This window comes from Salmo trutta, chromosome 24, assembly GCF_901001165.1.
Source record: "Salmo trutta chromosome 24, fSalTru1.1, whole genome shotgun sequence".
Lineage (NCBI taxonomy): Eukaryota > Metazoa > Chordata > Actinopteri > Salmoniformes > Salmonidae > Salmo > Salmo trutta.
Genome location: NC_042980.1, coordinates 2,151,180 through 2,176,754, shown reverse-complemented (window position 1 = coordinate 2,176,754; position 25,575 = coordinate 2,151,180). Strand labels below are relative to the sequence as shown.

The 25,575-nt window shown below is 41.5% G+C and overlaps 1 protein-coding gene across 19 annotated transcripts in view; it reads left to right on the top strand.

Moving 5' to 3' along the window:
• The window catches only part of LOC115160590 (E3 ubiquitin-protein ligase MYCBP2), a 342,793-nt gene that overhangs the window by 301,458 nt on the left and 15,760 nt on the right, over positions 1-25,575 (top strand). For 18 of the 19 annotated variants that reach the window (XM_029710772.1, XM_029710779.1, XM_029710778.1 and 15 more), the window contains 8 exons: positions 333-616; positions 1,031-1,247; positions 1,858-1,959; positions 6,491-6,619; positions 9,910-10,042; positions 10,343-10,446; positions 13,726-13,914; positions 18,899-19,006. In XM_029710772.1, coding sequence (XP_029566632.1) covers positions 333-616; positions 1,031-1,247; positions 1,858-1,959; positions 6,491-6,619; positions 9,910-10,042; positions 10,343-10,446; positions 13,726-13,914; positions 18,899-19,006 — 1,266 coding nt within the window. The remainder of the gene's footprint in view (positions 1-332; positions 617-1,030; positions 1,248-1,857; positions 1,960-6,490; positions 6,620-9,909; positions 10,043-10,342; positions 10,447-13,725; positions 13,915-18,898; positions 19,007-25,575) is intronic. The other variant, XM_029710762.1, reaches the window with a different exon arrangement.

The following is a 25,575-nucleotide window of genomic DNA, read 5'->3' as shown; positions in this document are numbered from 1 at the left end:
CTTGAGATTCTTGACCAATCAAGTTTGCGTTGTCATGTGGCATCACCCATTTGCTATGCCATTGTTCACGCGGATGGTTGCTGTTTGGGATATTTCAAGTCAAGAGGAACACACAACGGTAGGCTATTAGCGAACATAACTCACTCCCAACTCTTTTTGCTTCAGTAATGGCGGGGGAAAAACTTGGCGAAATCAGTGAATTCAGTCCCCCTATAACATCAGTAAAGCCTAAGAAAATCTCTGCATGATGTGCAGTATATCACTCCAACCGTTAGATAACATTGACCACATGGCTATCCATTCTCATCCTTCACCTGTCCCCTTTCTCCCAGGTGACCTCTCTCCTCCGTCGTGTCCTCCCCGAGGTGACGCCTGTGCGCCTGGCCAGCATCATCGGTGTCAAGGCCCTGCCACCTGCCGATATCAGTGACATCATTCACTCGACCGAGAAGGGTGACTGGAACAAGCTGGGCATCCTGGACATGTTCCTGGGCTGCATCGCCAAGGCACTCACCGTGCAGCTCAAGGCCAAGGGGACCACCATTTCCGGCACGGCGGGCATGGCGGCAGGCAAAGGCGTTACCACTGTCACACTGCCCATGATCTTCAACTCCAGGTGAGACCACAACTTTGAGATGTACTTGGGTGACGGTGGTGTTCATTCAGCACGAAATTGAAGAAAATTGTTTTAAAAAAAATAAATAAAAAAATGAGTGAAATGGGAAGGGACTATGTGGGCTTGTCCAATCAAAAAAAGCGTGTTTTTCTTTTCCGTTGCTAGACGTTTTGCGGTGTCGTGCCCTAACGACCCTGGTACTATAAAGGTAGCCCACCTGGATGGGTTATCTCTCAAAAACAATACATGACTTCATCAACAAGCATTTTGAGATATTCTCAAACCAATTCTCATTTGTGGTTGTTTGTATATTGTCTTATCACATGTGATTTCTCCTTGTTTTGCTGATCATATCTCTAGTATTATGTCCGGTACTGAACACATTGGTCGAACACTGCCTCTCTCCATGTGCAGCTACATTCGCCGGGGAGAGAGTCACTGGTGGATGAAGGGATCCACTCCCCCTCAGATCGCTGAGATTATCATCAAGCTGGTCAAAGACATGGCTGCCGGACACCTGTCGGACGCCTGGTCTCGGGTGACAAAGAACGCCATTGCTGAGACCATTATCGCCCTCACCAAGATGGAGGAGGAGCATCGCTCGCCAGTCCGCTGCATCGCCACCACCCGGGTACGGCTGTTTTCATATCACACTACCGTGTGTGTGTATGTATGTACACGTGTGGTGTGTAGCAGACCTTGGTTGAAATATTATTGAAATTACTGTCACATACATTTCGAAGTAAGTATTTATATTTGTGTGTGTGTGTATATATGTGTATGTATATATGTGTGTGTAATATATATATTTTTTAAATACAGTAGTTGAATATTGGAAAGTATTGGCATGTATTTGAAATTTTCAAATCAAATAAATACTACCATGCATTTGAACCTAGGAGTATTTGAAATAATGCATTTGTAAATAAGTATTTAAAAATATTTTCAAATAGTAAAACATTATAGTAGGACATTATCATTTATAGGACAATACTTTCAAATATTTCGGCCACATTATTTGAAAATAATCAATACACAGAAAGTAAGTAGCTATAACAAATAATTAAAATACACATGTATTTGAACCCAGGTCTGGCGTGTGGGTGAAGTATTTGTATGAACTGCGCTCTGTGTGTGTGTGACAGATGTTTGTCTGTACACATATGTTAGGTTAGTGTGTTTGAGTAAATTTCTTGGGATATTCTCCTTTATCATCTCTGTCCTCTCTCTCTGTACTGTAGTTGTGGCTGGCCCTGGCCTCTCTGTGTGTGTTGGACCAGGATCATGTGGATAGGCTGTCCTCGGGCCGCTGGATGGGCAAAGATGGACAGCAGAAACAGATGGTAACCTGTCCATATTGGCCTCAAAGAACATGTGCACTTTGGCAAAGCAATATAGAGTCAAGACTTTGCATTGTAACTTGTAACCAATACAATCAGAGGCTGTTTTCAATTGTAACCTGTTGAGATAATGCATTAATTAATGGACTGGATTTATAGCACTCAAAAGCGAATTTCTTACAAATGCGATAATTTCTACATTTCCATTCATAGGACTATATGGTAAATCAATTTTAATTCAATCACTTTTTGACAGCATCCCTTTTGATTTAAACAAAACTTCCATACATGTTTGCTCATGGAAGTAGGACCTGAATGCCAAAACTTTCACAAAATAAAGGTGTTCAGTTGAACTGTTTTTGCATACCCCCCCATACCATGAGACATCCATGTCTTCATCACTGGAAAATATAAACTATTTGCGTATTCCTTAAAAATAAATTGCATATGTTGTAGCTTAGACCTTATTTCACATCATCTGAGGTTTTAGTGTTGTGCTCTTGAATTTAGGGTGAGTGTAATTTCAATCATAGGAATAGGATTCATAGAATGGATCCCTTCAGACCACTGCAGTTTAGCTGGTACACCATTGAAATGTAATTTAAATGTTAACCTCTATGGGCTATGTGGGACGCAAGCGTCCCACCCCTGGTACACCCTATCAACAACAGGTGAAATATCAAGAGCGCCAAATTTGAAAACAATTAAATGTCATAATTCAAATGTCTCAAACATACAACTATCTTACACCCTTTGAAAGATAAACATCTCCTTAATCTAACCACGTTGTCCGATTTCAAAAAGGCTTTACGGCGAAAGCATAAAGTTAGATTATGTTAGGACAGTACATTGAAAATAGCTGTGTGTAATGTTTTGTCAATGTGAAGACACGAGTCCCCAAAAGCAGAAAACCAGCTAAAATTATGCACTAACCTTTCACAATCTCCATCAGATGACACTCCTAGGACATTATGTTAGACAATACATGCATTTTTTGTTCTATCAAGTTCATATTTATATCCAAAAACAGCGTTTTACTATGGCGTTGATGTTGAGGAAATCTTTTCCCTCCAATACCGCCAGTCAAATCAGCACAACAAATTAAATAATTACTATTCAAAAACATTGGTAAAATATTATATTGTCATTCAAAGAATTATAGATTTACATCTCTTGAACGCAACCGGATTGCCAGATTTAAAAATAACCTTACTGGGAAATCACACTTTGCAATAATCTGAGCACTGCGCCCAGAAAAATACGCTTTGCGATACAGACTAACCTCCATGTTGGAGAGATCTAAAATCGAAAATACTATGTAAATAATCCATTACCTTTGATTCTCTTCATCAGATGTCACTTCCAGGAATCCCAGGTCCATAACAAATGTAGTTTTGTTCGAAAAAGCTCATAATTTATGTCCAAAAACCTCCGTGTTGTTGGCACATGATCTAAGCCCGCCGGACTTCTCTTCATGAAAGAGGGGAGAAAAAATATTTACGTTCGTTCAAACATGTCAAACGTTGTATAGCATAAATCATTAGGGCCTTTTTCAACCAGAACATGAATAATATTCAAGGCGGACGATTGCATTCTCTTTTAAAACGTATTGGAACGATAGTACCCAACATGAACTCGCGCGCCAGAGTCTTGTCGGCCACCACCGTTCTAAGGCTCTTGTTCGTTCAGTTCTCACAGTAGAAGACTCAAACAACTTTGTAAAGACTGGTGACATCTAGTGGAAGCCATAGGAAGTGCTCAACGATTAATAAGCCCCTGTGTGTTTCAATGGCATAGGCTTAAAGGTAATTCAACACATCAGGTATCCACTTCCTGTCAGAATTTGTCTCAGGGTTTTGACTGCCATATGAGTTCTGTTATACTTACAGACAACATTCAAACAGTTTTAGAAAATTCAGAGTGTTTTCTATCCAAACCTGAACAATAATATGCATATTCTAGCTTCTGAGTTGGTGTAGGAGGCAGTTAAAAATGGGCACATATTTTTTTCAAAATTCTCAATACTGCCCCTTATCCCCAACAGGTTTAACTTGTAATTACTATCACAATGATGACCGCAGGTCCATCCACCTTAACATGTAAACTTAAATGGTCGTACCTATTCTGTTATGTATATTTATGATTTCAATAGGTTTCCTATAGATGATTGACCTTAATTTAAAATAACATATATTCCCATTCAAGTCAACAGTCTTTATGGTACCATTTAAAAGTTTACTTTAAATTTTATTCCCATTTTAGCACAATTATCAGCCAAAACATGATACACACCCTGTGTTCAAGAACATGTCTCAACAGATGGCGGGCACAACACAAAAACCTTAAGATGTAAAATAGGGTCTAAGCTACAACATATGTGAAGATAAAAAAAAATCAGAGTTTATTTTTTTGTCATTGTTGTTCGGAAACCACTTCCCTCAAGTCGCCACCACCCCCACCCTGTCCGTTTGTTGAGCATGCTGAACTGCCATGTACACGCGCCCAGTTGCGCCTTTTCCCCAGTTGCCCGGTCGAGTGTGTATAGCTAGCTACAGTTGAAGTCAGAAGTTTACATACACTTAGGTTGGAGTCATTAAAACTAATTTTTCAACACTCCACAAATGTCTTGTTAATAGGCTAGAGTTTTGGCATGTCAGTCAGGACATCTACTTTGTGCATGACACAAGTAATTTTTTCAACAATTGTTTACAGACAGATTATTTCACTTATAATTCATTGTATCACAATTCCAGTGGGTCAGAAGTTTACGTACACTAAGTTGACGGTGCCTTTAAACAGCTTGGAAAATTCCAGAAAATGTCATGGCTTTAGAAGCTTCTGATAGGCTAATTGACATCATTTGAGTCAATTGGAGGTGTACCTGAGGATGTATTTCAAGGCCTACCTTCAAACTCAGTGCCTCTTTGCTTGACATCATGGGAAAATCAAAAGAAATCATCAGCCAATTGCAACTGCACATGGGGACAAAGATCATACTTTTTGGAGAAATGTTCTCTGGTCGATGAAACAAAAATAGAACTGTTTGGCCATAATCACCATCGTTATGTTTGGAGGAAAAAGGGGGACGCTTGCAAGCTGAAGAACACCATCCCACCCGTGAAGCACGGGGGTGGCAGCATCATGTTGTGGGGGTGCTTTGCTGCAGGAGGGACTGGTGCACTTCACAAAATAGATGACATCATGAGGTTGGACAATTATGTGGACATATTGAAGCAACATCTCAAGACATCAGTCAGGAAGTTAAAGTTTGATCGCAAATCGGTCTTCCAAATGCACAATGACCCCAAACATGCTTCCAAAGTTGTGTCAAAATGGCTTAAGGACAACAAAGTCAAGGTATTGGAGTGGCCATCACAAAGCCCTGACCTCAATGCTATAGAAATGTGTGGGAAGAACTGAAAAAGCGAGTGCGAGCAAAGAGGCCTACAAACCTGACTCAGTTACACCAGCTCTGTCAGGAGGAATGGGCCAAAATTCACTCAACTTATTGTGGGAATCTTGTGGAAGGCTACCTGAAACGTTTGACCCAAGTTAAACAATTTAAAGGCAATGCTACCAAATACTAATTGTGTGCATGTAAACTTCTGACCCACTGGGAATGTGATAAAATAAATTAAATCTGAAATAAATTATTCTCTCTACTATTATTGTGACATTTCACATTCTTAAAATAAAGCGGTGATCCTAACTGACCTAAGACAGGGAATTTTTACTAGGATTAAATGTCAGGAATCGTGAAAAACTGAGTTTAAATGTATTTGGCTAAGGTGTATGTAAACTTCCGACTTCAACTGGATATTTGTATGTTATCCAAAGCGTTGGTGACTGTAACTGTGCTGCTGGCAACAATTTAATTATGCGTGAGTGCTCTGAAATTGGAGTAGATAGCCAGAGCGAATTTACCAGCTATGTCTATCGACAGTTGTCGCAGTACCATCATGAACATTCTACTGAAATGGTTACTTGCATAGTGGAGTCTTTTGTTTAGATGTGTAGCTAGCTAGCTAAACAATGAGCCTTAATCCCAGCTCATAACGTTACCACCCTGCTTGAATCTGCAGGTTGCTAACCAACCAGGTTGGTTCAATGTTAGCTAGCTAACATTAGGCTATAACTAGCAATGCAAATGACTCTGAGATACGAATAATATTACTACACAGATCATACACGTAACGTCAGCTAGCAAGCCAGCCAGCTAACGTTAGTTAGCTAACAGTACACTTGAACTTGAAATGAAATCCCATTTCTGTTGCTAAACCAACTAGGCTCGTAATGTAACAATTTTATTTGTGTTTACAGATGGCATGAAAGTTCACATGTTCCAGAAGGCATTTCTGCCAAATGGCTTTCTTGTGAAATAGTGATGGGTGACATACGCCTAGTTTCCTTAAACTAGTCACAAATTCAAGCTGGGAGTGCCCTTTTTTTGTTGCGCTTGCCCCCTGAAAGGTCTGTGCACAGCCCTGCCGAGGTGTTCAGGTCATAACCGAAAGTCTCGTGCTCCCATCCACAGCCCATGTGCGATAACCATGACGACAGCGAGACTGCAGCCATCATCCTGTGTAACATGTGTGGTAACCTGTGTACCGACTGTGACCGCTTCCTCCACCTGCACCGACGCACACGCTCCCATCAGAGACAGGTCAGTAGTACCCACATTCACCTGTAGGTGGCAATCTGCTCCCAGTCATTCCATTGCCTTCAGAAAGTATTCACACCCCTTGACTTTTTCCACATTTTGTGTTAGACTGAATTTAAAATGTGATAAATTAAATAACAAAAATGTCACTGGCCTACACACAATACCCCATAATGTCAAAGTGGAATTATGTTTTTCGAAATCTTTACAAATTACTTAAAAATGAAAAGCAGAAATTTCTTCAGTCAATAAGTATTCAGCCCTTTGTTCTGGCAAGTCTTTGTAATGGCAAGTCTAAATAAGTTCCGGATTAAAACAAGTCACATAATAAGTTGCATAGATTCACTCTGTGTGCAATAATAGTGTTTAACATGACTTTTGAACGACTACTTTAGCTCTGTACCCCACCCATACAGTTATCTGTAAGGTCCCTAAGTCGAGCTATGAATTTCAAACACAGATTCAACCACAAAGACCAGGGATGTTTTCTAATGCCTCACAAATAAGTGCACCTATTGGTAGATGGGTAAAAATAAAAAAGCAGACATTGAATATCCCTTTGAGCATGGTGAAGTTAATAATTACACTTTGGATGTTGTATCAATACACCCTGTCACAACAAAGATTCAGGCGTCCTTAATAATACTGAAAAACATTTTTTTTAATCCTGAATACAAATCCAGTACTACACGTTACTGAGTACCACTCGATATTTTCAAGCATAGTGGTGGCTGCATCATGTTCTAGGTTTGCTTATAATCGTTAAGGACTGGGGAGTTTTTCAGGATAAAAAATAAATGGAATGGAGCTAAGAACAGGCAAAATCCTAGAGGAAAACCTGCTTCAGTCGGCTTTCCACCAGACACCGGGAGATTAATTCACCTTTCAGCAGAACAATATCCCAACACACAATACCAAATCTACACTGGAGTCACTTACCAAGAAGACAGTGAATGTTCCTGAATGGCCGAGTTACAGTTTTGACTTAAATCTACTTAAAAATCTATGGCAAGACCTGGAAATGGTTTTCTATCAATGATCAACAACCAATTTGTGAAAGCCTGAAGAATTTTGAACAGAATAATCGGAAAATGTTGGACAATCCAGGTGTGGAAAGCTCTTAGAGACTTACCCAGAAAGACCCAAAGCCGTAATCGCTGCCAAAGATGCTTATACAAAGTATTGACTCAGGGGTGTGAATACTTATGTAAATTAGATTTCTGTATTTCATTTTCAATAAATTAGCAACATTTTCGAAAAATCATGTATTCACTATGTCATTATTGTGTATATAAATCTGTTTAGGACTTTTTTAATTCAGGCTATAACACAAAATGTGGAATAAGTCAAGCGATATGAATACGTTCTGAAGGCACTAGACTGGGAGCCTGTCAAAATGTCATTCTTCTTTCCCCCTTTTTACCACCTGCAATAATGTGTATACCCTAATTTGTGAAGACCTGACCACTTATAAATGTTACAGATGTTTGACACAAAATACACTGCTCAAAAAAATTAGGGGAACACTAAAATAACACATCCTAGATCTGAATGAATGAAATAATCTTATTAAATACTTTTTTCTTTACATAGTTGAATGTGCTGACAACAAAATCACACAAAAATAATCAATGGAAATCCAATTTATCAACCCATGGACGTCTGGATTTGGAGTCACACTCAAAATTAAAGTGGAAAACCACACTACAGGCTGATCCAACTTTGATGTAATGTCCTTAAAACAAGTCAAAATGAGGCTCAGTAGTGTGTGTGGCCTCCACGTGCCTGTATGACCTCCCTACAACGCCTGGGCATGCTCCTGATGAAGTGGCGGACGGTCTCCTGAGGGATCTCCTCCCAGACCTGGACTAAAGCATCCGCCAACTCCTGGACAGTCTGTGCTGCAACGTGGCGTTGGTGGATAGAGCGAGACATGATGTCCCAGATGTGCTCAATTGGATTCAGGTCTGGGGAACGGGCGGGCCAGTCCATAGCATCAATGCCTTCCTCTTGCAGGAACTGCTGACACACTCCAGCCACATGAGCTCTAGCATTGTCTTGCATTAGGAGGAACCCAGGGCCAACCGCACCAGCATATGGTCTCACAAGGGGTCTGAGGATCTCATCTCGGTACCTAATGGCAGTCAGGCTACCTCTGGCGAGCACATGGAGGGCTGTGCAGCCCCCCAAAGAAATGCCACCCCACACCATGACTGACCCACCGCCAAACCGGAGGATGTTGCAGGCAGCAGAACGTTCTCCACGGCGTCTCCAGACTGTCACGTCTGTCACGTGCTCAGTGTGAACCTGCTTTCATCTGTGAAGAGCACAGGGCGCCAGTGGCAAATTTGCCAATCTTGGTGTTCTCTGGCAAATGCCAAACGTCCTGCACGGTGTTGGGCTGTAAGCACAACCCCCACCTGTGGACGTCGGGCCCTCATAGCACCCTCATGGAGTCTGTTTCTGACCGTTTGAGCAGACACATGCACATTTGTGGCCTGCTGGAGGTCATTTTGCAGGGCTCTGGCAGTGGTCCTCCTGCTCCTCCTTGCACAAAGGCGGAGGTAGCGGTCCTGCTGCTGGGTTGTTGCCCTCCTACGGCCTCCTCCACGTCTGCTGATGTACTGGCCTGTCTCCTGGTAGCGCCTCCATGCTCTGGACACTACGCTGACAGACACAGCAAACCTTCTTGCCACAGCTCGCATTGATGTGCCATCCTGGATGAGCTGCACTACCTGAGCCACTTGTGTGGGTTGTAGACTCCGTCTCATGCTACCACTAGAGTGAAAGCATTCAAAAGTGACCAAAACATCAGCCAGGAAGCATAGGAACTGAGAAGTGGTCTGTGGTTACCACCTGCAGAACCACTCCTTTATTGGGGGTGTCTTGCTAATTGCCTATAATTTCCACCTGTTGTCTATTCCATTTGCACAACAGCATGTGAAATTGATTGTCAATCAGTGTTGCTTCCTAAGTGGACAGTTTGATTTCACAGAAGTGTGATTGACTTGGAGTTACATTGTGTTGTTTAAGTGTTCCCTTTATTTTTTTGAGCAGTATACAACCTAAAATGATTTTTCCACCTACATTGGCTATAGTAATTTACAAGACAGTTTTTGGATATGCATTTAGCTTATTAAGGTATTTGTTAGTCAAGCTGTGTATTTTCAATATTACCATTCATTCTGAAAATGTCTAACACCCTACAATCCAATTCATATTACAACAGCATCCCTTTCTGACAGGAATATAATTCAACATGGCGGTAACCCTAGTCTGCTGTTTCTCTCCAGGTGTTTAAGGAGGAGGAGGAGGCAATCAAAGTGGACCTCCACGAGGGCTGTGGGAGGACAAAGCTCTTCTGGCTCATGGCTCTGGCCGACTCTAAGACCATGAAGGCCATGGTGGAGTTCAGGGAGCACACAGGTAACAGACCCTGTCCAGACCCTTTCTGGCCCTCTCCAGAAACAACCCCTAGCTTACCATTACCCCCTAGAAACTTGTGTAGATCTGAGAGGGACTGAATATGGTTACATTTCCACCTTGCCTATTAGAAGGTAAAGTGGAGCTATTACTTGTTGCTTATACCTTTCTAATTCTTTACGATCATAAAACGACGGCGGCTGTCATGACTGTTGATATCTGCCATGTGATGTTAATGACAGGGATGTGTATGCCTTATGATCCTTTTGTTGTGCATAGCTAATGCTCTGCCTCTGTGTGCAGGGAAACCAGCCTCCAGCAGCTCAGACGCCTGTAGGTTCTGTGGCACCAGGAACGGCACCGAGCTCTCGGCCGTGGGCAGTGTCTGCTCTGACCCAGACTGCCAGGTACCAACCACTCACAACATCCGTCATAATGATCATAGTTTTGAATTGCATTGATAAAGCTCTTTTCATATTCAAGTGTTCAGAGAGCTAAACTTACTTAGTCTAGTCATAGTGATCATAGTAACATATTGGATCTACAGTTGAAGTCGGAAGCTTACATACACTTAGGTTGGAGTCATTAAAACTCCATTAACACTCCAGAAATGTCTTGTTAACAAACTATAGTTTTGGCAAGCCGGTTAGGACATCTTCTTTGTGCATGACACAAGTCATTTTTCCAACAATTTATTACAGACAGATTATTTCACTTATAATTCACTATCACAATTCCAGTGGGTCAGAAGTTTACATACACTAAGTTGACTGTGTCTTTAAACAGCTTGGAAGATTCCAGAAAATGTAATGGCTTTAGAAGCTTCTGATAGGCTAATTGACATCATTTGAGTCAATTGGAGGTGTACCTGTGGATGTATTTCAAGGCCTACCTTCAAACTCAGTTCCTCTTTGCTTGACACAATGGGAAAATCAAAAGAAATCAGCTAAGACCTCAGAAAATAAATTGTAGACCTCCACAAGTCTGGTTCATCCTTGGGAGCAATTTCCAAATGCCTGAAGGTACCACGTTCATCTGTTCAAACAATAGTACGCAAGTTACAAACACCATGGGACCACGCATCCGTCATACCACTCAGGAAGGAGACGCGTTCTGTCTCCTAGAGATGAACGTACTTTGGTGCGAAAATTGCAAATCAATCCCAGAATAACAGCAAAGCACCTTGTGAAGATGCTGGAGGAAACATGGATCAAAAGTATATATATCCAGAGTAAAATGAGTCCTATATCGACATAACCTGAAAGGCTGCTCAGCAAGGAAGAAGCCACTGCTCCAAAACCACCATATAAAAAGCCAGACTACAGTTTGCAACTGCACATGGGGACAAAGATCATACTGGTCTGATGAAACTGTTTGGCCATAATGACCTTTGTCATGTTTGGAGGAAAAAGGGGGAGGCTTGCAAGCCAAAGAATACCATCCCAACCGTGAAGCATGGGGGTGGCAGCATCATGTTGTGGGGGGTGTTTTGCTGCAGGAGGGACTGGTGCACTTCACAAAATAGATGGAATCATGAGGTTGGACAATTATGTGGATATGTTGAAGCAACATCTCAAGACATCAGTCAGGAAGTTAAAGCTTGATCGCAAATGGGACTTCCAAATGGACAAGACCCCAAGCATACTTCCAAAGTTCTGGCAAAATGGCTTAAGGACAACAAAATCTATGTATTGGAGTGGCCATCACAACGCCCTAACCTCAATCCTATTGAACAATTGTGGGCAGAACTGAAAAGGTGTGTGCGAGCAAGGAGGCCTACAAACCTGACTCAGTTACACCAGCTCTATCAGGAGTAATGGGCCAAAGTTCACCCAACTTATTGTGGGAAGCTTGTGGAAGGCTACCCGAAACGTTTGACCCAAATTGAACAATTTAAAGGCAATGCTAACAAATACTAATTGCGTGTATGTAAACTTCTGACCCACTGGGAATGTGATAAAAGAAATAAAAGCTGAAATAAGCCATTCTCTCTACTTTTATTCTGACATTTCACATTCTTAAACTAAAGCGGTGATCCTAACTGACCCAAGACAGGGAATTTTTACTAGGATTAAATGTCAGGAATTGTAAAAAACTGAGTTTAAATGTATTTGGCTAAGGTGTATGTAAACTTCCGACTTCAACTGTATATAGCTAGCTCTTTCAAAGTGTTCAAAACGCGTAGGCCATACAAATTGAATGTTTAACTGATACATTTTATGGAAAAGTGAGACGAGCGGGGAAAAAATAAGGGGAAAAAGTGAATATACTATATACTATTATTTATTTAACTAGGCAAGTTGGTTAAGAACTAATTCTTATTTTACAATGACAGTCTACCCCTGCCAAACGCTGTGCAAATTGTGCGCTGACCTATGGGTCTCCCGATCACGGCCATTTGTGATACAGCCCGGGATCGAACCAGGGTCTGTAGTGACGCCTCTAGCACTGAGATGCAGTGCCTTAGACCGCTATGCCACTCAGGAGATGTTAGCCTCTGGGGAGGCTAAAAGAGGCATAGTTCAGCCATAATCTGAGCAGAACTTGTATGTCTCTTTATTGGAAGCTTGAGGACATTCTTTATTAACTATAATCTTGCAATTTTTCATTTTACAACTTTTCACATTTCAGATATTTATTTGTATTTTACGTTTCAGAAAAGTGAAAAATAGCATCCTTTAGACATTGTTTCAGGCTTGTTTTCTGAAAAATGAATAAGAATAAGAAAGAGACCTTTCTGTCAGTGGACTGTAGAATCATGCAGTACTGGTTTGCACGCGTGACCGTGTACGCGCCCTTCGTTGTTTTTCCTTTCTATTGAATACGCTATTGTCCGGTTTAAATATTATTGATTATTTAGACAATTGACAACCTGAGGATTAATTATAAACATCGTTTGAGATGTTTCAATGAACTTTACCGGTACTATTGGGATGTATTCGTCTGCATGTTTTGACCGCCTTTGAACCAGTGGATTACTGAACAAAATGCGCCAATAAAACAGAGTTTTTGGGATATAAAGAGGGACTTTATCGAACAAAACAAACATTTATTGTGTAGCTGGGACTCTTGTGACTGCAACCAGATGAAGATCTTCAAAGGTAAGTGATTAATTTTATCGCTATTTGTATGCTTTCGCGTAAAGCCTTATTGAAATCTGACAAAGCGGCTGGATTAACAAGAAGTTAATCTTTAAACCGATATTTAACACATGTATTTTTATGAATGTTTATTATGACTATTTCTGTATTTTGAGTTTGGCGCTCTGCAATTTCACCAGATGTTGTCGAGGTGGGTCGCTAGCGGCACGCCTGCGCCAGACAGGTTAAATATTACATTTGTATGGCCTTAGCTTACCTCATCCGCCACTATTATGAAAAACCCAACTCGGTAATAATGACTATAGTAACGGATTTTCAACTGTCTAAACTTACCTTACCTACCACCAGTGGGAGACACCCAACTCAACTTGGCTTATTAGGCTTGGAGTCCATTCAATATATGGACATTGAAATTCTATTTATTTTAAATTGTACAGTTCATGAATTGAATTCCAAGTCACTCTCTAAATTGATAGATTTGAAATCGATTTGACCTCGACTCTGCTGTACAGTATTGCACTGCAAAGGGTGTTGCTATTTGATTAGATGTAAAAAGCATAATATGACCCTCCGTGTCCTGTGTAGGAGTATGCCAAGCTGGCGTGCAGTAAGACGCACGCGTGCGGCCACCCCTGTGGCGGGGTGAAGAATGAGGAGAGCTGCCTGCCCTGTCTGCACGGCTGCGACAAGAGCACAGGCTGCCTGAAACAGGACGCCGACGACATGTGCATGATCTGCTTCACAGAGGCGCTCTCTGCCGCTCCCGCTGTCCAGGTATACTATACTGTACACAGAATTAAATACAATATACTATTATTTATTAATAGTATATTGTATCTCTATGATACTCTGACTTGCTTGAATCAGACGGTAACTCACCTGGGTTCAATTAGTATCCGTTTTCTTTTGTGTGTGTGTATATATATATTATATATATATATATGTATGTGTATTTTTATGAATGTTTATTATGACTGTTTCTGTATTTTGAGTTTGGCGCTCTGCAATTTCAACAGATGTTGTCGAGGTATACATATACATACAGTCAGGTATACATATACATACAGCCAAAAGTTTTGAGAATGACACAAATATTAATTTCCACAAAGTTTGCTACTTCAGTGTCTTTAGATATTTTTGTCAGATGTTACTATGGAATACTGAAGTATAATTACAAGCATTTCATAAGTGTCAAAGGCTTTTATTGACAATTACATGAAGTTGATGCAAAGAGTCAATATTTGCAGTGTTGACTCTTCTTTTTCAAGACCTCTGCAATCTGCCCTGGCATGCTGTCAAATAACTTCTGGGCCACATCCTGACTGATGGCAGCCCATTCTTACATAATCAATGCTTGGAGTTTGTCAGAATTTGTGGGTTTTTGTTTATCCACCCGCCTCTTGAGGATTGACCACAAATTCTCAATGGGATTTAGGTCTGGGGAGTTTCCTGGCCATGGACCCAAAATATCGATGTTTTGTTCCCCGAGCCACTTAGTTATCACTTTTGACTTATGGCAAGGTGCTCGATCATGCTTGAAAAGGCATTGTTCGTCACCAAACTGTTCCTGGATGGTTGGGAGAAGTTGCTCTCGGAGGATGTGTTGGTACCATTCTTTATTCATGGCTGTGTTCTTAGGCAAAATTGTGAGTGAGCCCACTCCCTTGGCTGAGAAGCAACCCCACACATGAATTGTCTCAGGATGCTTTACTGTTGGCATGGTAGCGCTCACCTTCTCTTCTCCGGACAAGCTTTTTTCCGGCTGCCCCAAACAATCGGAAAGGGGATTCATCAGAGAAAATGACTTAACCCCAGTCCTCAGCAGTCCAATCCCTGTACCTTTTGCAGAATATCAGTCTGTCCCTGATGTTTTTCCTGGAGAGAAGTGGCTTCTTTGCTGCCCTTCTTGACACCAGGCCATCCTCCAAAAGTCTTTGCCTCACTGTGCGTGCAGATGCACTCACACCTGCCTGCTGCCATTCCTGAGCAAGCTCTGTACTGGTGGTGCCCCAATCCCGCAGCTGAATCAACTGTAGGAGACGGTCCTGGCGCTTGCTGGACTTTCTTGGGCGCCCTGAAGCCTTCTTCACAACAATTGAACCGCTCTCCTTGAAGTTCTTAATGATCCGATAAATGGTTGATTTAGGTGCAATCTTACTGGCAGCAATATCCTTCCCTGTGAAGCCCTTTTTGTGCAAAGCAATGATGACGGCACGTGTTTCCTTGCAGGTAACCATGTTAGACAGAGGAAGAACAATGATTCCAAACACCACCCTCCTTTTGAAGCTTCCAGTCTGTTATTCAAACTCAATCAGCAAGACAGAGTGATCTCCATCCTTGTCCTCGTCAACACTTACACCTGTGTTAACAAGAGAATCACTGACATGTTGTCAGCTGGTCCTTTTGTGGCAGGGCTGAAATGCAGATGAAATGTTTTTGGGGGATTCAGTTCATTTGCATGGCAAAGAGGGACTTTGCAATTAATTGCAATTTCTTCTGATCACTCTTCATAACATTCTGGAGTATATGCAAATTGCCATCATACAAACTGAGGCAGCAGACTTTGTGAAAATGTATATTTTTGTCATTCTCAAAACTTTTGGCCACGACTGTGTATGTATGTGTGTATATATTTATATGTATGTGTGTGTATACACAGTACAAGGTCAAAGGTTTGGACACGCCTACTCATTCCAGGGTTTTTCTTAATTTTTTCTACGTAGTTGAATAATAGTGAAGACATCAAAACTATAAAATAACACATATGGAAGCATGTAGTAACCAAGAAAGTGATAAACAAATCAAAATATATTTGAGATTCTTCAAAGTAGCCACCCTTTGCCTTGATGACAGCTCTTGGCATTCTCTCAACCAGCTTCATAAGGTAGTCACCTGGAATGCATTTAAATTAACATGTGTCTTGTTAAAGTATATTTTTGTAATTTCTTTCCTTCTTAATGCATTTGAGCCAATCAGTTGTGTTGTGACAAGGTAGGGGTGGTATCCAGAAGATAGCCCTATTGGGGGAAAGACCAAGTCCATATTATGTCAAGAACAGCTCAATTAAGCAAAGAGAAACTACAGTCCATTACTTTAAGACATTTTCTTCAATGCAGTCGCAAAAACCATCAAGCACTATGATGAAACTGGCTCTCATGAGGACTGCCACAGGAAAAAAAGACCCAGAGTTACCTCTACTGCAGAGGATAGATTCATGGTCGAATTGCTGCAAAGAAACCACTACTAAAGGACACCAATAAGAAGAAGAGACTTGCTTGGGCCAAGAAACACGAGCAATGGACATTAGACGGGTGGAAATCTATCATTTGGTCTGATGAGTCCAAATTTGAGATTTCTGGTTCCAACCGCTGTCTTTGTGAGATGCAGAGTTGGTGAACGCATGATCTTTCCATGTGTGGTTCCCACCATGAAGCATGGAGGAGGAGGTGTGGGGGTGCTTTCCTGGTGACACTCTGATTTATTTAGAATTCAATGCACACTTAACCAGCATGGCTGCAGCAATACGCCATCCCATCTGTTTTGCGCTTAGTGGGACTATCATTTGTTTTTAGCAGGACAATAACCCAACACACCTCCAGTCTGTGTAAGGGCTATTTGACCAAGAACAAGGGTTATGGAGTGCTGCATCAGATGACCTGGCCTCGACAATCACCCGACCTTAACCCAATTGAGATGGTTTTGGAAGAGTTGGACCGCAGAGTGAAGGAAAAGCAACCAACAAATGCTCAGCATATGTGGAACTTCTTCAAGACTGTTGGAAAAGCATTTCAGGTAAAGCTGGTTGAGAGAATGCCAAGAGTGTGCAAAGCTGTCATCAAGGTAAAGGATGGCTACTTTGAAGAATCTAAAATAAATTTGGATTTGTTTAGCACTTTTTTTTGTTACTACATGGTTCCATATGTGTTATTTCTTAGTTTTGATGTTTTCACTATTATGTAGAAAATAGTAAAAAATTAAGAAAAACCCTTGAATGAGTAGTGTCCAGATAGATAGATATCTATCTATCCATCTCAGCAAAAATGAAACATCAAGTTTTCTAATGAGGATGCTAATGATGTGATAATAGTCTAGTCAGTTCAATGACGACAAAGCATGTTAAATAAGTAAACTCGGCAAAAACAAGAAATGTTCTCTCACTGTCAACTGCGTTTATTTTCAGCCAACTTAACATGTGTAAATATTTGTATGAACATAACAAGATTCAACAACTGAGACATAAACTGAACAAGTCCAACAGACATGTGACTAACAGAAATGGAATAATGTGTCACTGAACAAAGGGGGGGGTCAAAATCAAAAGTAACAGTCATGGTGTGGCCACCAGCTGCATTAAGTACTGCAGTGCATCTCCTCCTCATGGATTGCACCAGATTTGCCAGTTCTTGCTGTGAGATGTTACCCCACTCGTCCACCAAGGCACCTGCAAGTTCCCGGACATTTCTCGGGGGAATGGCCCTCACCCTCCGATCCAACAGGTCCCAGACGTGCTCAATGGGATTGAGATCCGGACTCTTCGCTGGCCATGGCAGAACACTGACATTCCTGTCTTGCAGGAAATCACACACAGAACGAGCAGTATGGCTGGTGGCATTGTCATGCTGGAGGCTCATGTCAGGATGAGCCTGCAGGAAGAGTACCACATAAGGGAGGAGTTTGTCTTCCCTGTAATGCACAGCGTTGAGATTGCCTGCAATGACAACAAGCTCAGTCCGATGATGCTGTTACACACTGCCCCAGACCATGACAGACCCTCCACCTCCAAATTGATCCCGCTCCAGAGTACAGGCCTCGGTGTAACGCTCATTCCTTCGACGATAAACGCAAATCCGACCATCACCCCTAGTGAGACAATACCGCGACTCGTCAGTGAAGAGTACTTTTTGCCAGTCCTGTCTGGTCTAGCGACGGTGGGTTTGTGCCCATAAGCGACGTTGTTGCCAGAGATATCTGGTGAAGACCTGCCTTATAACAGGCCTACATGCCCTCAGTCCAGCCTCTCTCAGCCTATTGCGGACAGTCTGAGCACCGATGGAGGGATTGTGCATTCCTGGTGTAACTCGGGCAGTTGTTGCCATCCTGTACCTGTCCCGCAGATGTGATGTACCAATCCTGTGCAGGTGTTGTTACACGTTGTCTGCCACTGTGAAGATGATCAGCTGTCCATCCTGTCTCCCTGTAGCGCTGTCTTAGGCGTCTCACAGTACGGACATTGCAATTTATTGCCCTGGCCACATCTGCTGTCCTCATGCCTCCGGTACGTTCACGCAGATGAGCAGGGACCCTGGGCGTCTTTCTTTTGGTGTTTTTCAGAGTCAAAAACTGCCTCAAGTTTTCATAACTGACCTTAATTGCCTACTGTCTGTAAGCTGTTAGTGTCTTAACGACCGTTCCACAGGTGCATGTTTATGGTTTATTGAACAAGCATGGGAAACAGTGTATAAACCCTTTACAATGAAGATATCTGGATTTTTACGAATTATCTTTGCAAGACAGGGTACTGAAAATGGGACGTTTCTTTTTTTGCTGAGATTATATATATATATTTTTTTTTGTTTTACCTCCCTGAAGTGCCAGATGGGTAGGATTTGAACTTGTGGGACAATTCCATTGGTTTTGTTGTTTGAAAAGAAAACAACAAATACTATTTGAACCAAGGTTTCTTGTTTTACCTTTATGCCAAAGATGTGTTCAGATTCGAGGTCAGGTTCTATGTGTGTGATTCTGTTTTGTTCCTCAGCTGGACTGCAGTCACGTGTTCCATCTCCAGTGTACCCGTCGTGTTCTGGACAACCGCTGGCTCGGACCCAGGATCACCTTTGGCTTCATGTCCTGCCCAATCTGCAAGGTACTATTCACCTTATGTAGCCCCGCCCATTTGACCTGAGCCATTTCAAACGTGATTGTCCTACAACTTCTGGCCCAGTGACACACAAGCAAAACCATGGTTAAATATTAAATAAATGTGTCGTTATCATGTAGTATAAGCACTCGGAAGCCGACATTAGCATATTCAGCATTCCTAAAGGCCATAAAATGGCGGGTTAGCTAGCTAGCTTATTAGGCTGTATCAAATGGTCGTTATCTGTACAGGCTGTATTACTTTTTAATTGAAGATCAATGCTTGAAAGGGCAAATGTTGTTAGACACAGAATACAAAAGACAGCAACAGTGCTGAAATGTTTTGATGTCCATAACATTAAGATATTTGCAGTCGGTTGTGCCCAATGATTTATAGAAACACTAGATGACTGCCACTGTGCCTCCATCTTGGAGCTATAGAAATGCATTTATTAATCTATACATTCATTTTTGGACACATTTATTCTATTACAGACACTTTAAGCCATCATATTAAGTTATATTATGTGGGCAAAAATATAACATTTTCCTTAAGGAATATATTTTTTTATTAATAATGTTACTGTCCCCACTACATTAAAAAAATACCTAGCAGCTACTCTTCCTGGGGTCCAGCAAAATTAAGGCAGTTATACATTCTTTTCAACATTACAATACATTCACAACAGATTTCACAGCACAGTCTGCCCTCAGGCCACTACTCTACTACCACATACAGTATCTACAACATAAAATACATGTGAACATGTGTGTGTATAGTGCGTATGTTATTGTGTGTTTACATGCATGTGGCTGTGCCTATGTTTGTGTTGCTTCACAGTCCCCGCTGTTCAATAAGGTGTATTTGTATCTGTTTTTGAAATCAAATTTTACTGTTTGCATGAGTTACTTGATGTGGAATAGAGTTCTATGGCGTCATGGCTCTATGTTGTAGTGTGCGCCTCCCATAGTCAGTTCTGGACTGTTGGACTGTGAAGAGACCAGGTGGCATGTCTTGTGGGGGTATACATGGGTGTCTGAGCTGTGTGCCAGTATTTCAAACAGACATTCAACATGTCAATACCTCTCACAAATACAAGTAGTGATGAAGTCAATCTCTCCTCCACTTTGAGCCAGGAGAGATTGACATGCATATTATTAATATTAGCTCTCTGTGTACATCCAAGGGCCAGCCGTACTGCCCTGTTCTGAGCCATTTGCAATATTTTTAAGTCCCTCTTTGTAGCACCTGACCACATGACTGAACAGTAGTCCAGGTGCAACAAAACTAGGGCCTTTAGGACCTGCCTTGTTGTTAGTGCTGTTAAGAAGGAAGAGCAGCGCTTTATTATGGACAGACTTCTCCCCATCTTAGTTTCTGTTGTATCAATATGTTTTCACCATAGCAGTTTACAATCCAGGGTTACTCCAAGCAGTTTAGTCACCTCAACTTGTTTAATTTCAACATTATTCATTACAAGATTTAGTTGAGGTTTAGGATTTAGTGAATGTTTTGTCCCAGATACAATGCTTTTAGTTTTAGAAATATTTAGGACTAACTTATTCCTTGCCACCCACTCTGAAACTAGCTGCAGCTCTTTGTTCGTGTTGCAGTCATTTCTGTAGCTGTAGTAGCTGATGTCTATAGTGTTGAGTCATTTGCATACATACACAAGCCAGTGGCATGTCATTAGTAAAGTTTGAAAAAAGTAAGGGGCCTAGACAGCTTCCCGGGGAATTCCTGATTCTACCTGGATTAAAGAACAGCCTTTGTGTTCTCTTAGACAGGTAACTCTTTATCCAAAATATAGCAGGGAGTGTAAAGCCATAACACATACGTTTTTCCAGAAGCAGACTATGATGGATAATGTCAAAAGCCGCACTGAAGTCTAACAAAATAGCCACAACAATAATTCTTAGCAATTTCTCTCAGCCAATCATCAGTCATTTGTGTGACAGCCTTACTTTTGAATGTTCTTTCCTAAAAGCGTGCTGAGTCTGTCAATTTGTTTACTGTAAAATAGCATTATCTCAACAAACACCATTTTTTCTCAACAATGTTTCTAACGGTTGGTAACAGGCTGATTGGTCGGCTATTTCAGCCAGTGAAGGGGGCTTTACTATTCTTAGGTAGGGGAGTTTGCCCTTTTGCCAAAAATGTAATTTAAGGTGCTCCAAAGCATTTTACTGTCATTCTTTGTCATTTATCTTTGTTTCATAGTGTAGTTTCTACTTTCAGTTGAGTCGCATGATTTCTCAATTTGCAATATGTTTGCCAATTGGTTGTGCAGCCAGACTTATTTGCCATTTCTTTTGCCTCATCCTGCTCAACCATACTATTCTTCAATTCTTCATCAATCCACAGGGATTTAAGTTTTCATAGTAATTTTCTTAATAGGTGAATGCTTATTAGTAACTGGGATAAGCAATTTCATAAATGTATCAAGTGCAGCGTCTCATTACACACCATGGACCAAAAAATATTCTTTACATCAGCAACATAGGAATCAATACAAAACATATTGTATGACCTCTTATACGCTATATTAGGCCCAGCCTTTGGAACTATGGTTTTCCTAGATACAGTTGAAGTCGGAAGTTGAAATACACCTTAGCCAAATACATTTAAACTCAGTTTTTCACAATTCCTGATATTTAATCCTAGTAAAAATTCCCTGTCTTGGTTCAGTTAGGATCACCACTTTATTTTAAAAATGTGAAATGTCAGAATAATACTAGAGAGAATGATTTTCAGTTTTTATTTCTTTCATCACATTCCCAGTGGGTCAAAAGTACACTCAATTAGTATTTGGTAACGTTTCGGGTAGCCTTCCACAAGCTTCCCACAATAAGCTGGGTGAATTTTGACCCATTCCTCCTGACAGAGCTGGTGTAACTGAGTCAGGTTTGTAGGCCTCCTTGCTCGCACACACTTTTTCAGTTCTGCCCACAAATTTTCTATAGGATTGAGGTCAAGGTTTTGTGATGGCCTCTCCAATACCTTGACTTTGTTGTCCTTAAGCCATTTTGCCACAACTTTGGAAGTATGCTTGGGGTCATTGTCCATTTGGAAGACCCATTTGCGACCAAGCTTTAACTTCCTGACTGATGTCTTGAGATGTTACTTCAATATATCCACGTAATTTTCCTACCTCATGATTCCATCTATTTTGTGAAGTGCACCAGTCCCTCCTGCAGCAAAGCACCCCCACAACATGATGCTGCCACCCCTGTGCTTCACGGTTGGGATGGTGTTCTTTGGCTTGCAAGCCTCTCCCTTTCTCCTCCAAACATAACAATGGTGATTATGGCCAAACAGTTCTATTTTTGTTTCATCAGTCCAGAGGACATTTCTACAAAAAGTATGATCTTTGTCCCCATGTGCAGTTTTAAACCGTTGTCTGGCTTTTTTTATGGCGGTTTTGGAGCAGTGGATTCTTCGTTGCTGAGCGGCCTTTCAGGTTATGTCGATATAGGACTCGTTTTACTGTGGATATAGATACTTTTGTACCTGTTTCCTCCAGCATCTTCACAAGGTCCTTTGCTGTTGTTCTGGGATTGATTTGCACTTTACGCACCAAAGTACATTCATCTCTAGGAGACAGAACGCGTCTCCTTCCTGAGCGGTATGATGGCAGCGTGGTCCCATGGTGTTTATACTTGGGTACCATTGTTTGTACAGATGAACATGGTACCTTCAGGCGTTTGGAAATTACTCCCAAGGATGAGCCAGACTTGTGGAGGTCTACAATTCTTTTTCTGAGGTGTTGGCTGATTTCTTTTGATTTCCCCATGATGTCAAGCAAAGAGGCACTGAGTTTGAAGGTAGGCCTTGAAATACATACACAGATACACCTCCAAATTATGTCAATCAGCCTCTCAGAAGCTTCTAAAGCTGTGACATCATTTTCTGGAATTTTCCAAGCTGTTTAAAGGCTCAGTCAACTTAGTGTATGTAAACATCTGACTCACTGGAATTGTGATACAGTGAAATAATCTGTCTGTAAACAATTGTTGGATAAATTACATGTCATGCACAAAGTAGATGTTACATTTCTTGTTAACAAGAAATTTGTTCAGTGGTTGAAAAACGAGTTTTAATGACTCCAACCTAAGTGTGTGTAAACTTCCGACTTCAACTGTATGGCTCCTACAATGTGATCACCACATCCAATGGATTTGGACACTGCTTTCAAGCTAATTTCTGCAGCATTAGTAAAGATTTTACCAATACATGTTGATGATTTAATTCCTGTGCTGTTTTTAACTACCCTGGTAGGTTGACTGATAACCTGAACCAGTCTGCAGGCATTATAGTTTTGAAGCTTTCTCTTGAGTGGACAGCCTGATGAAAGCCAGTCAGCATTTAAATCACCCTGAAAATAAACCTCTCTGTTGATATCACATACATTGTCAAGCATTTCACACATGTTATCCTGATACTAATTGTTAGCACTTGGTCTATAGCAGCTTCCCACCATAATGGGCTTTAGGTGAGGCAGATGAACCTGTAACCATATTACTTAAACAGTATTTAACATGAGATCCTCGCTAAGCTTTACAGGAATGGGGCTTTGAATTTAAATGGCCACATCTCCACATTTGGCCTTTCTGTAGGTCTTATAACCATGTATTTCTACCACTGTTCATCAAAAGTATTATCTAAGTGAGTTTCAGAGATTGTCAGAATATGATTATCTGTTACTAGCAAATGATTGATTTCATGCATCTTAAGCTACATGGGCTATTTTTAGCACATTTCTGGGATGCGTGGTTGTTTTTAATGCTTTGCTGGGAAGCTTAGCAGAGGTAGACATGCTCAGGTTATTTATGTTAGTGCAGGGTGAGCTGCACACAGTGCACTTCCTGCTTGGGCACATCGTCTCAGTGCTAACAGTATAACTGGTTCATAGGCACATGATTACTGTATACAATAGCTGTAGGATCAGCAGAGGCATGCAGGGCAATAAGAGGGACATACATTTGGTTACTTACATTGTGTCTTCCAGCGCCCCTGAGATAATGTACATTTGCTAAAGTTTATGACAACTCAGCGACACAATGGTAGGGGATTACATGAGCTGGGCTTGAGTCATTGATAAGTCATTGTCTCAACGCAGCCTTATAATGCTGCGAAAGGATCCAGGAACCCAAGTGGTTTGGGTGGATCCCATCCTCCTTATAATACTTTGTTTCCAAAAGGTATCAAAATGGTCAATAAATGTTACAACCACAGAGCTGCAATAGTCTCGTAGCCAGTTATGGAGGGCTAACAGTCTGCTGAACCATTCAATGCCACGATTTACGGAGGGCAGAGGGACAGATATTATGGGGCGTTTGTTGGTGTCAAGTTAGTGGCCCAATCAATTCTTTAAAATCCATCTTCATGTTAATGCATTCAATATTATTATTACCGTATTTTACCGTTCTCATTGTCGAGTGGACATGTTTGCTTACTGCACAACCTAGGCTACACTTGTGAGGAACAAGTTCTGGTGTAGTTAATTTCTTTTACGAGTTGGGCTGTATGCACTACCCTCTGTAGCGCCTTACGGCCGGATGCCGAGTAGTTAAAATCCAATTGTATTTGTCACATACACATGGTTAGCAGACGTTAATGCGAGTGTAGCAAAATGCTTGTGCTTCTAGTTCCAACCATGCAGTAATATCTAACAAGTAATCTAACAATTTCACAACAACTACCTTATACACACAAGTGTAAAGGAATGAATAAGAATATGTACATAGAAATATGTGGATGAGCGATGGCCGAACGGCATAGGCAAGATGCAGTAGATGGTATAGAGTACAGTATATACATATGAGATGAGTAATGAAGGGTATGTAAACATTAAATAAAGTGGCATTGTTTAAAGTGGCTAGTGATAGATTTATTACATCCAATTTTTTATTATTAAAGTGGCTAGAGATTTGAGTCAGTATGTTGGCAGCAGCCACTCAATGTTAGTGATGGCTGTTTAACAGTCTGATGGCCTTGAGAAAGAAGCTGTTTTTCAGTCTCTCGGTCCCAGCTTTGATGCACCTGTACTGACCTCACCTTCTGGATGATAGCAAGGTGAACAGGCAGTGGCTCGGGTGGTTGTTGTCCTTGATGATCTTTTTGCCCTTCCTGTGACATCGGGTGGTGTAGGTGTCCTGGAAGGCAGGTAGTTTGCCCCCGGTGATGCGTTGTGCAGACCTCACTACCCTCTGGAGAGCCTTACGGTTGTGGGCGGAGCAGTTGCCGTACCAGGCGGTGATACAGCCCGACAGGATGCTCTCGATTGTGCATCTGTAAAAGTTTGAGTGTTTTTGGTGACAAGCCGAATTTCTTCAGCCTTCTGAGATTGAAGAGGCGCCACTGCGCCTTCTTCACCACGCTGTCTGTGTGGGTGGACCATTTCAGTTTGTCAGTGATGTGTACGCCGAGGAACTTTCCACCTTCTCCACTACTGTCCCGTCGATGTGGATAGGGGGCTGCTCCCTCTGCTGTTTCCTGAAGTCCACGATCATCTCCTTTGTTTTGTTGACATTGAGTGCAAGGTTATTTTCCTGACACCGCACTCCGAGGGCCCT